The sequence below is a fragment of the Anser brachyrhynchus genome (assembly GCF_964034855.1).
Source record: "Anser brachyrhynchus genome assembly, chromosome: 2".
Taxonomy (NCBI): domain Eukaryota; kingdom Metazoa; phylum Chordata; class Aves; order Anseriformes; family Anatidae; genus Anser; species Anser brachyrhynchus.
This window is the reverse complement of record NC_137695.1, coordinates 117,526,255-117,539,393: the sequence shown is the minus strand read 5'-3', so window position 1 is coordinate 117,539,393 and position 13,139 is coordinate 117,526,255. Positions and strand designations below refer to the sequence as shown.

Below are 13,139 nucleotides of genomic sequence, written 5' to 3'. Positions count from 1 at the left end.
TTCCTGTAGCTATCCAAAAAGCCATAGTCATTAAGTCCAGGTACTAAGTAGATGACAAAGTTTGTTTTTATAAAAAATATGTAAATATTTAGTGTAGCAGACAATACTGAACAAAGTATTGCAAGTCAAATGATAGTCTAGAATTGGTGGCAACAATGGGAAAGTATGTCTGCTTTCCATGTGCTTAAATAAGCTGTTTGGAGTCCAGCCACCAATGGCAAGTTATTCAGCATTTACCATTCATATCGTGCAATGTAGGATGCTGCCCACTTGGAAGGAGGACATGTTAAACTACAAGTTGGTAGTGACCATTTGCAATGACTGTGAAATCAAACTATTGTTTCATCTAAAATCCAAGCTATTCTGTTCCTGCTTCCTCTAGATTCCTCATAGGTATTTCTCAAGAAAAATACCTGGACTACAAAACTTGTATCAAAGTCAAGGACCTCTTCAGTGTGTCACCAAGAAAATCCCTAAGAGTTCAGCTCCATATTCTCTGTCTATTTATTAAGACAGTATTTGTAATTTTAAGGTCCCTTATTACAGTTTGTGCTGTACCGGCACGCATCTCTGATGTGTTCATTACCTGTTGGTGTTCTCATATAGATGACTGATCATGTCCCTCAGCCAGCGGTAGCTGACTGAAGCTGAGAATAAACAATTGTGTTCCTCATTCCAGCTTTTCAGTCAAAGCACAGCCTGATGCTTATAGGCTTATATACCTATATATATGGACTATATACCTTTTTAAAGCAAAATTAGTATTCTAAATTGAAAATGTCCTTGGGTGACGCATACAGTCACATTTCAGGCTCTTTCCATTTTTGAACTCTTTTGTTTTTTCATTTCTCTTTTTTTCTTTAATTTGACATGATGACGAATGTTTCTCACTAGAAAAGTTTGTGTGATTAAATGTCAGTGATTAATAGATTGTGTGATTCTTGTCTCTAGGTTATTTTATTTTAAATATTCAGTTCTGATATTCAGTTCTTCTTTGATTTTTTTTATCCCAAATCTGTAACATCTAATGTATAAATTGTAACAACTGAGAGAAATTGTACCTAATTGTATTTACACATTAATTGTAATTTTAATTGCATGTTAATTTACATACTAATTGTAATTAATTGTAAGAGCTCCTGGTGACTCCCCCCCACTTACATTTCTGAGTTGTTTCTCAGCTGGTTGTCTCTCACATTCATGACTGGAGTGCAGGGAAAGAAATATGGTAAATATACAGTAACAGTCGTCGTACATACCTGCAGGCATTCAAATAAGCAAATAAACTATCATGAGACATAGAAACAGAGAAAAACAGCAAGAAAAGTGTCTAAAATCAGCAGTGCCAGCAGTTACCAGAAGGCAATTGTCCTTGGGGTCTTTCCCACATATCCCAACTCAGCCTTTGTCCATTAAACAAAAAAACAAACAAACAAACAAAAACAGTAGGGCCCGGATTCATCTAACTTAATGCACTGACCCATTGCAACTTGGGTCTCCAGTTGCAGTCTCTCTCTGTAGCCATTAAAAGGCCACAGCCATCTCCCTGGAAGACCTGGAACACGCTGGATGCTCACCATGTGCCCAGCCTCCTCACCACCCCCTCCATCCCAAAAAAAGAGATTTGGAAAAAAAAAAATCAATAGACATCTAGAGAGAAGCTACTGGAACACACAATCATATTAATAATAATTTTTCCAAGCACAAGATTTCATACACTCTGTGATTGTTATAAAACAGCTCAGGTAGCACATTTATAGAAGCCCTCAAGCTGAGAGTCAACTGCTTGCAATTGTGACTAATTTGTTTGACAATCGTATCTCAAGCATTTGTTTCCCTGTATCTCCAAGATTATAAACTTATGGGCAGAGGACTTCTAAAAGAGACAGGTAAAAATGGGAGAGGTTCAGTCTTCACAAAGCTTAGGTCAAGTTTTCTTTCTGAAAACTTAACTCTGGGATAGTTCAAACCCAGGTCAAGTTTTTGCCAAAGCCACAAAGTCCAACAGCAGCTAGGACAGCTAGAACAGAGCCAGTGGCTAGAGATTTAAAGCAGTAGCCTATCTTCACAGTTAAACAGAAAAAAATATATCCTTTCACTTAACCTTTTAAAGTTTTGACAGCTTAATATATGTGTATATATGCATATATCCTTAAATTGTTCACCCTACCCATGGAAACACTAAGCTTTTGGAACAGAAGCATTAGTCAACGAGATAAAAAAAAAAAAAGGTAAAGAAAAAGGAAGATAGCTCTGCCAGATTCTTGGCAAAACATTATCTACAGTGTGATTTCCTCACAGAGAGTAAGGTGATGAATTGAAGAGAAGCAAATGCAGGCCAAGGGGCAGAAGGGCACTTAGGAAGACGGCTTTGCTTAATCTATGGGCTGAAGATTAGATATTCAATTCCAGTCAAAGGAATGGTACTCCGGGTTATGTTGTGGGTGTGGAAGATACCATGATGGGTTCTTTCCAAGTTTAAATGCAGACTGGTTTATACAAGATTATTTTGGGTTAAAGTCGCTGTGACATAGTTTCTTTCAGTTGTCTGATTATGTGAGTTTATGAGAAAGAAAAAAAAAAAAACAAAACTGTACAGTTCTTTCTCAGATCAAACAGTTTCTTTCCTGCTTTTTTTTTTTCCAAGTTATAATAAAATAAGGACTGTGACCTGAACAGGATCCCCTAGAGCTAATAAAAAGGAAAAAAAGTCTGAACAAGAGTTCATGCTACAAAGTTAATGGGGGAAAAAAAGTATGTCTCTATTTTGTTTATTTATTTATTTAAAATGATGAAGGCAAAATATGTAAGCTGCAAAGCTTTTGTAATAATTATAGCCCACAAAACACCTGCTATTCTTGCAGTTTCAGGTGTGATCTGGCAAGGTGCTCACCACTCCATGAACTTTTGGAGTCAGTAAGGTGAAACTCCTAAGCAGTATAAAATAGCTTTTATGAGGCATTTTCTCTGTGTCTGACACTGAATCTTTGACTCTTTGCTAACTAATCTCAAATTTAATCCTACAGTATCTTCGAACAAGCTGGGTCATGCTGGCTTATGTTGTGGCATGTTTTTTTCTTCGTTTGGCTGGTTTTTTGCTGTTTTTTGTTGTTCCAAAAAGTAACAAGGAACTGTGTGTTTTTCTAAGTAGCTTACGTAAAACTTTTGTAATGTATTATGAGAAAGCCAAACCTTTCCCAATGGTAGGGGAAGTGGCTGTCAAAAGCAGAGCTCTGGCTCCAAATCATTAAAACAATAATTGTTACAAACCTGACCTTTCACAAACTGAGGTCCTTTGGAAACCGTTTAGTTTACACAGGACTAATGGGAGACACACAAGGAACTTTACTCCTCATTCTGATGGACTGAAAACTTGCCACTCAGGGATTTTTCTCAGGGTGTATCACTGCAGCACTCAACAGCACAAAGTCCCAACTCCTCTTCAAGACCTGGGAGCAAATCTGCAGCACAACAGAAGAAGGTTGCGCAGGCAAAAGATGCTCCCTGGAGCAAGGAAATGCCATTTTTCCTACCTACTTTATCCACTCCTTCAAACATGGAAGCAAAAAGCTTCACGTGAGCTTCCTCAGGGTATCTCACACCTGCGAGATGCTGAACACAGCTCCAAGCTGAAAAGCCGACATCCTGCCACTAAGAGGAGCTAAAATCCAGTTGTCATCAACAGTGTATGGACGTGCTCCTGTGCGGAGTGTTCACGGCAGATCACTCCTTCTCTCCTGATCCTCCTAAAGAAGCTCCGATTGCATCTCTGTTGTGCTAACGGAGAACCAACCGAGCAGGAGGCTGCTCTGAGCAATGAGCAGGACTCGGCCGAGGAGGAGGAGGAACTGGACTCCCATAGCATGCACAGTTTTCAAGGAGTAAATGAAATGCACTCTTTCAGACCTTGCAGAGAGGAAAAATAGTACAACCTATGGGAAACATACATATCTCTGTACCAATCTGTGGAGAAAATGAATCGCTACAGATTGCAGAAACTTGACCTCAACCTATGGTTATTCACACTTTAAGCTCTAAAAGTTTCCCTTCTAGTATTTAAAATACTAATTGTTTTCTGTCAGTATTATCCAGGTAGCTAATGCAAGCCAGGCTGACCGCTTTTCCCCAAAGCTTGTGTTCTGTCATCTCAGAGTAGATGCTCTGAAGCCCGTGTCTGGGCTGATGGGTGAAGAGCATCTCACATGGTCATCTCACTGATAAACAATTCAATAACCTTCTCTCCAGGAGGGAGGAAAGTGCAATAGTACATTAAAAAAATAAATAAAAAATATGTAGCACACATAAAACATACTAGCAAGTGTGCCTAAAAGAGGGCACAAGAAAGGATCTTCAGTGTGCACCGATTTTCCCACAGAAAGGTCATCTCAACACTTTAAAAGGTCTGAGAACTCCTTAGAAAGACTTCCTTAAAAAAAGGAGAAGTGAAAATTATGACAAGCGGGGGAACTCACTAGAGAAACTTACAGAGAAACCCAACTGCGCATATTTTACTGGACATGCAGTAGAAAAGTTCTGAAGGCTTTTCTCCTTCACATTTAACAATATTCTTAAGTTGAAGCCAAACCATAAAATTTAAAATTATGAAAATATTCAAAACATGGGAACCTTGTTTCTATATCCTTCTTGTTCTGATGACTCCCCACAAGATAAAGTCATACAATGCCAAACGGAAACTGCAAAGCCTAGGGGTAAAGTGACACCATAGTGCCTTATATCATAACACTTGAGACTCCAGGCCAGCCTCCATCAGTGATGAACAGAACTAACTGACCCCAGATACACAACTAGGTCCAGAAAGTTTTCTATACCTAGTCACATCTTTCAAAGTCACTATGGCATTTATTATTCATGCATCTATTCTTACAACAGACAGAGATCTCCATTGCGGTCTTGAGGCAAAAATACGTATGACTGAGGTCTCCTGATTCTTTCCAATGCTGACAACTGAAAAGTTCTCCAGGTACAGAGGAGTGGAGAAGGATGTCCACCTGGTTCTGCTGCAGGGCATGGCAGCAAACTAACTCTGTGGGGTAATGAGAAGGCCAGCCATGAGCAAGGGAAAGTGGGAAAAAATGGATGAAACCTACTGTTACAGCCCTCTATAAATCCCAAATAAGTGTAGAAACACCCTAGCGTGAGTGGCAGATGTCACCTAGCTGAGCTAGCACCATCAGAATAAAGCAGCAGCAGGAGAGCAGGATGGTAAAATACTTCAAGTATTTAAAGAAAAACATAGCAAAACAAAAAAAATAACACCACAACAATAACAACCAACTTTCTTTTATACCTACCAACATTAGATGCCTACACATCCTCTGGAAATCCGTATGTTTATTCTACTCCATTGTACATTAGGTCAAGAGCCAGAGGGCCAGATTCACTTTTGCATCCAACCAACTTATGATCTACCCTCATTAACCACTGTAAACATTATATAATCAAGAGAAAAGGATTATTTACTTACAAGGATGAGCACAGTTTCCAACAGCTTGCTTGTTTTTCTAACTGATGATTTTGGAATTGAATTAAAGAACTGCATACGTAACTTATTAATTTTTATATTTAGGGAAACAAAGAGAGCTCCCAGAAGACCTCCAAGCATTCCAAGCAGGATGGTTGGAATGAAGGCCAAGACGTGCATGTCCAGCAAGTTCTTAACCTGTGTTGAAGAAGAAGAAAATATGTTCTGAGCAACCTGCCAATGACATGACATATTGCACCCTCTCCTACAAAACCTGATACCACAAAGTAATTTCCACAGAAGAAATAAATCTTTCTTCCTGGTTTAGGGACTCAGCTAATTAATTTAAAGCTGCTCGCACATGAGGCAGTGTAATGCTCCTACAAACCTCACAGGAGTGGAGCCAGCAGGTAGATTGTCACATATAGCTCCATGAGCCAGTTATTTTCATTTCTGAATAGCTGTAAAGGACTTGAACAAGTAATTTGATAAGTTAAGGTCAGAAGTGTCCTCTTGGGGCCTACCTTTTCCCTAGGGAAGGTAATGAATCTAACAGAAACTTCGATGATGCATTGCTGTCAGCGCAAACACTCAGCACTTCAGATTACATCCAAATAACATGACACATTAGTTTTAGTGAACACTTTGAAAGACTCTGCTGGGCCAGAGCTTGCTCACGGTATCTTTGCTCACAGTATCTATATCTACCTCATAATTTGGGAAAGTTCATTTATTAAGTGTCAACCTACTTCCATGTGCATTGAGATTATTTATAAGCTCTAAGTAAAACTGAAATTTGATGCTGATCTGGAACAAGTCATGGAATACCAAATTACAAATGTAGAACATAATCTGACAGCTGGAATAGTAACTGAATTTTCTGCTTGATTCCTAAATAGGCAGCAAGGATGAGAGCAATATCATGCTTTAATATTACCTTCCAGCCAGCAAAAAGGGTCAATAGGTCTACAGATTGGTAGAAATCTATTAAATGTTGTGAGAATAATATTTCCTTAGCCCAGGCTTAGAGTTACACAGCTTTTTGTTAAGAGTATGATCTGGACAGAGTAAGAAATCATGAAACATTTAAAAAGCTAACTGGCAAAGAGCAGTAGGGGCACATGTTAAGGGCTGGAAAAAAAAAAAAAAAAAAAAAAACTACACCGGGATAATATTTGGGGTAGTGCATAGGAGAAACTGGTAGCCTTCTTTAATTGCTTGAGCAAGCACACAATCCCTTTTACTGCTCAAGTTATTTTTTTTACTCCTCTTCTTATTCTTTTTCCTTAATCTTGTTCTTGTTCCTCCTCCTTCTAGAAATAGCCTAGACTTTAAGAAATCCACCAGGAGGCTGTTCTAAGCACTGATGCTATCTCCTGAGAGGAAGAATGCCAGGGTCAAAATCCAGTCAGGCCTGAAGAGTTGGTCCGTTGGGTGCTGCAGACTGAGAAAACTGGCCCGAACAAGGCAGAATCCCAGCATTCATTCCCAGACACAAGAAAGTCAACACCTGGAGACACACTCAGAGGAAGCCAGGAGTGACTTAAGGTGTATCTTACGCTATAATCAGGACTACAACAATCATATATGTCTGTTGTACATACTAACCAAAACTTCAGTAATGCTATTTTTACCAATAGCTGCATCAAAAGCCATCATTTTCCAAAGGATTTAAATAGATGCAATGTTTAAGATGTTGAAATTTAGAAGGAATAGCTCAATTAGAAGTAGAAAATTTGTTTTATTTACTGCAGGATCCAAATATCTTCCAGCATGTTCTACTTAATTCCAATCCCACATGAAAGTTAAAAATGTACACGCAGGTTTTTACTGTTTTCTCTCCCTTCCCCCATTTTTCCTACCTAAGGGAAAGATATACCGAGATGATTGTTTTAAAGCAATATACACGTTACACTGCACATGTGTGGCAATACAAGTAAAATCAAGCCAGCGTTCTGCATTCTGGGAATGAACAGTGGCGGAGTGTATTGTTTTGTCATAGTGTTAGCCACATGCTTTGGCCAGTCATCAAGAAAAATCTGTTACCTACAGAACAAGCTTCACCTTTATAAATAATCCAACCCTCTACATAAAAGTGAAGCTTCCTGAAAATCTCAAGCTCTGGGGTACGATAAATTCCTCCTGTAACCTTTTCCTGAGTAGAAGGAAGCTAAAGAAAACAAATAGTTTTCTTGAGAAACAAAACCCACAAACTTTCAACTCGGAGTTTATCCACTGTAAACTGTGTTGGTTAATGCCACAAAACATGAAAGAAGAGAAATTTCCCCTGAGCCCAGTGTTCAGTGAAATGAAAATATTTCTGGTTATCTGTACCAACTTGTGAGCCAAAAATTATTGAACCCTGACAGAAGCCATCTAGATAATAATTTTAGCTAGCTTTTCCTGCTAATGACACTAAAAGAAGACAGGAGACAGAATCCACTGCTCTTTTCAGAAAACAACCTGAAAAGAGTGTCGAAAGAGCAATGTTTATTGTAAAATAGCGAACAAAGTAAATCCGCTCTCCTCTGTGCATGCAGCTGTCCATTACACAATACTTTGGCTTCAGCAATAAAGCTGTCTTCAGCAGGCCTGACCTCTTCGTTGTCCATTTCGTCTCACCTTTCTACCATAAATTTATGTCTTCTTGGTTGTGTCACTACAGTTGTTGGGGGGGCTGCACAAAGAGTTGGTCCACAAAAAAGGATTTGGTTTAAAAACCAGTGTCTTCTCCCATTGCCCCAGCTAAATTTGTGATAAAACAAATATACCACAAATACTTTTGCATAGCACGTGCAAAATCATTGTATTTATATCAGGTAGCATGCACACACACAAAAAAGATTTCCTGTTTTCCAAATCATGATATGCCTACATGTGGAAAAATGTCATTATTTCAGGTTTTTGTATTGCTAGAGAGATTTAAAACAGGATAAATTAAGAGATCGATTAAAGTGGTCAGGGAATAACCTTAGGAGAAATTACTTGGTAGCAGAAAGTGGACTGGGATTCATGAGACCAGAGGTTTATTTTTACCTTTCTAATTGGCCTTCAAGTCACATCATAATACAGAGAAAGATATTCAGGCACGAAGAACTGAAGATGATGATTCTTACACATCACTATTAAATCACCTTACAACAAAGATGAGTGAAAAACATAATAAAAGCAACTATTTTTAGGTGGACATGAAGTAAAATTCAAAGAATAAGGTTGTATCATGCTGCAAGGAACAAAGGCCGAAGGTGACCTCTGTTGTGCAACTAGGAACAAACAGTGATTACGTTTTTAAATGTTTAATCTGTAAGCACAAAGAAACAGGGCCATGGTACAGCAATGGCTGCAACAAAGGAGAGCTCAAGCCAGCCACAGAAGGAGAAGACATTGAACATCTTGTACTACAATGTAAAATGTACTTCTCTGCGTAAGTAGGCAACACAAAACAGCTGTCTTGTATCTAAGCGATTACCAGACATAAAGCATGAGGGCTCCCATATCCACTGATCTGATACCTGCACATACGCCATCTTTCTCCCTTCTCAGTCCCACTTACCCCTTACTCCCCCAAGAATAATGTTGAGAGAAACAAGCCTAAAACTCTGCGTCTATTTCCTCCCACATCCACAGAGTACTTACCCAAAACAGAATTCTTTTCTCTGCTTCAAAAAATCCAAAACGGCCTCTGTAAACAAACCCATGAAGAGAAGAGGACAGCAAATCCGTGGTGAAGGTAGCCATCAGGCAGCAAAAGAAGGTTTGCCAGGCCAACCTGATGTTCCAGAAGGAAGACACCTCCTCTAGGGTGAACAACAGCCCACCAATGGGGGCACGAAATACCGAAGCTATCCCTGCTCCCGCACCAGCCGTAATGAAACTGCGCCTGAAACAGGTAGAAAAGTCAAAATTTGATAATAGTAGGAAAAAAAAATAAAGAAAAGAAACAGAAGGTCTTCAGAAACATTTTTTCATGTCAAAGTTGTGTTTAAGGAGCTGAATTTAAAGATCTGATGGTTCATTTGGGGGTTATCATGGCACCTTTCATCTCTAGGATCTGAATACAGATCTGGTCTCATATTTGATTCTTATGGCTCAAGTTATTGGGGCTACTTGGCAGCTTAGAAATGCAGTAATTCTGATATACTGCCGAGTCCACAAGGGCTTGTGGAGAAAAAATAAGCCCAATCATAACAGTGACTGAAGAACCCATACAGTAGTAAAACCATTAAATAGTCCTTCTCTGAGTTTTTATGGGATTTTGTCAGCAGGAATGGGGAAATAACATTTCATTCACAGATTTCCTTTATACTATAACTGTTGTTCTCCTTCTTGACCTTCAACCTTGACGAAACTCCTCAGTCCTAGAACATCACATGAGGAATGCAGTGCCGTGCCAGCAAGATGTTGAACTGGCACCCAGCAGTGTAATGCCAGGCAGAGGTATCATTTCATATCTTGGAATCAGTACAGGCACAGAGGTGAAATATTGCAGGAAAAAAGGTAAGAAAGTCTGGAATTCACCAGAGAATGAAAGTACAGTCTGGAACCTATGGTCTCGAGCAGTTCCTCGGTCTGTATATATCTGAGAAATCCACAGGGAACATATATGCTCTGTCTTCCTCCCATAAAGGCGTGAAGCTCACATACACACTGAGGAGCAACAAATTTGTGTTGCTGTAAGCAGCACTACGAGCTCAAATAGCAGAGATCTGCACAGTCAGTCACAGTAAAGCAAAATAAATAAATAAAAGAAAAATCGTAGAATCATTAAGGTTGGAAGAGACCTCCAAGATCATCTGGTCCAACCATCCCCCTACCACCAATATCACCCACTAAACCATGTCCCTAAGCACCACGTCCAACCTTCAAATAAATATATAGGTAACAAAAAAGAATTATTGCGTTGAAAGAAAGGCATTAAGGGACAGTCTTCTCTTATACATGTATTACTATTCATTTTCTCACACATATCATCATTTTGTTTCCAAAGGGCCTATTTCATTATATTAAAATAACATCCTTCCTCATACATTTTTAAGAAAGACTGTAGTGTGTGGAACAGTGGGAAGGATATAGAAAGAGGAAATAATATTGTGGAAGAAATCTGCCTTGGAAAACTGTATTCAAATTTAGTGCTTGCAATGGAAACTGGGCTGATGCTGACACATATATTGCACGAATCACTAGTGCTCACCAGCTTATAAAACTTGCATTCTTTGGATGTGCTAACTGAGACCCTCAGGGATGATTTGCAGAAATGCTGGTGTTCACTACTAACTGAGGTCAATGAGTATACAAAATACTCCAGTATTTGAAGAGTTAAAATATGTCAAGTTCTCAGCAAATAATATATATATTATATATATATATATGACCAGATGTCTGAAAACATGCACCCTTTATTAGGTGTCCCTTCTGACTTCTCTGTGGTATCCAAAAATTTTATCAGTACAAATATGGGTGGCAATAAAGATAAAAGACAGGAAAAAAAAGCTCATGTGTCAAAGCCCATACAAGGTTCCTCTCCTCCAAGGACTGTGGAGGAGCCCACCATAAAGCTACACAGACAGCTTCACATCTGAAATTTCCCTGTTTACAAACATGGAGTTAGGCACTGCACGGATTGCATGGATTTTTACTTATATGTTGTATCTGCAAAGTAACATTATTTTCAGCAGTAGGGAACTCCACAGGTACTGCATGCCACAGTAAAAAGTAGGGGAATTTTTCTTGGACATCTCCAACTTCTTGCTCCAGCCAGTTGCACATGCTGTGTGTCACATCAGTAGTATCAGCAAAGCCACTGGAGACCCCTCCAGTCCTACAGATCCGTTACAGCTGCCTGATGGACAGAAGCCAAGGGTCCTTCAGCATCCTCATGCTGGTTGAGTTACTGCTGGGCCTGTGGCAGTACTGCGAGGGGGTACTGAGCCTACTTAATAACTAGAAAATATACTGGGGGAGTGGGATTCTTTCATCCTGATCTTTGGAAAGGAAGTGAGGCCTTGCTTAGACTGGAATTTTCCTCAGAAATTTCAGAATTTTTCAGAAACTTTCAGAAATTTCCTCAGAAATAATCCTTTTTCTAAAGGGGACTTCCACACAACCTGTCTCTCCCAGAACAGTTCCTGCCCACAAGTTAACACTTCTTTCTAATTACTCTGTAACTGTATGCTGCAGAGACAAACAAAAGTTTTCGGTGTTTCTCTTACCACAATTGCTGACTCCTTCCGTGAGTAACGTTTTGCTGACGCCAGCACGTCTCAGATTTATTTAAATGACTGACCTTAAAAGCATAAAGGCAAAGGGGATCCCATATCTTCCCTCTGGTATTTTTTGATTTACTTTCAAGCTACAGATAGTTCACAGTGGCCATTCATATGAACTCTTCTTACTGGCTACTTTGTTTTTCTTAGGAAATTAACATGTGAGTCTTTCTCTTTTTCTTGCTTTAGAAAAATCAGTATTGCATGAGCTTTTGTGTGCATGTTTTATATGACAACATGATAACAAATACCATCCAAAAGACATAAGATGGTTTGTAATTTCTTTTTTTCTGGGAATTAATCTCATTAATTTCCATAGACCTGTTCAAAAGAGAGAGCTACCTTGCAGACATACATAACCAGAGAAGAGACAGATTTAAAAAGTGACAAAAGCAAATTACCTTTTTTAAACTAGAAAAACAAACCAAAGCTCCCCTAGTGCACACTATGGAATCCCCATCACCTCCCATTTCCTGAGCTGACACCGTTAGTTTGAGGATAAAGCCCATGGCTAAAACTCTTGCATTTTTCTCCCTCCTTTTACAGCTGAGAAGACAATGGAAAAAGGTCTTCAGCGTTAACGCACTTTTTCCACAAGCGTTCAATAAAACCACTTGAGAAGGTTTATTTTTATTAAGCAAGGTGAGGTGTGGGTTGTTTTTTTTTCCACCGCAAAGTGACAAACAGCAGGAAGACCAAAAGATGGGTTTCCTCCTTGAGACATGAGGGGCTCGCTGGTGGCATGCTAGATACCCCTGGAGCACAGAGGGCAGAGGGGGAGCCACAGAGACCCCCGCAGCTTGCACCCTGCCCGTCACTTACTTGTCAGCTGAATTCCGGAACCTGGTGAAGAACGGGAGGTGGACGCCAAGGGTGTCCGACTGCAGCTGGCTCAGGCCACAACCCAGGATAGCACTAAAAGCGATGTTGTATAATTGAGAGAGCTCCTCAGTAAATTATTCATAAATCAGCCACGGTTCAAGGCAGGGGAGGACAGAGCCTTAGCCGGCATGCAGCAGCAAAGGTAGACTGGCTTCAACAGATTTAAACAAGGAAAATGTTCAACATATCTTTTAAGTATGCAAAGTCCTGTTGACATAAAGCAGGAGGCTATTGAAGACTTTCAGATTCTTAACTGGAGACTTAAATGGTTCTTTTGCAAGGAGCATTGCAATGATTGACCACAAAACGCCTTTTGAAGAACTGCATGTTAATGTCTGCCCAAGTGTGGTGACATGTCAGACTGTAGCCCATCATTTCAATCATCTGCCCCCAGGTTAATGACCATGGCAGGCAGAACAGCTCTGCTTCTGACAGAAGATATGTAAGGATTTAAATTATTACAGTGTGTTCCCAGGCAGCACTTCAAACTACAATTAAATGGAAAAAAAAGA

General features: G+C 39.5%; 1 protein-coding gene across 2 annotated transcripts in view; it reads right to left on the bottom strand.

Annotated features, from left to right (window-relative positions):
• LOC308191314 (chloride channel protein C-like) overlaps positions 1-13,139 on the bottom strand; it is an 84,551-nt gene that overhangs the window by 58,538 nt on the left and 12,874 nt on the right. For both annotated transcript variants that reach the window (XM_080583613.1, XM_080583614.1), the window contains exons 5-8: positions 12,568-12,660; positions 9,119-9,362; positions 5,486-5,680; positions 1,162-1,259 (exon numbers count right to left, since the gene is read on the bottom strand). In XM_080583613.1, coding sequence (XP_080439739.1) covers positions 1,162-1,259; positions 5,486-5,680; positions 9,119-9,362; positions 12,568-12,660 — 630 coding nt within the window. The remainder of the gene's footprint in view (positions 1-1,161; positions 1,260-5,485; positions 5,681-9,118; positions 9,363-12,567; positions 12,661-13,139) is intronic.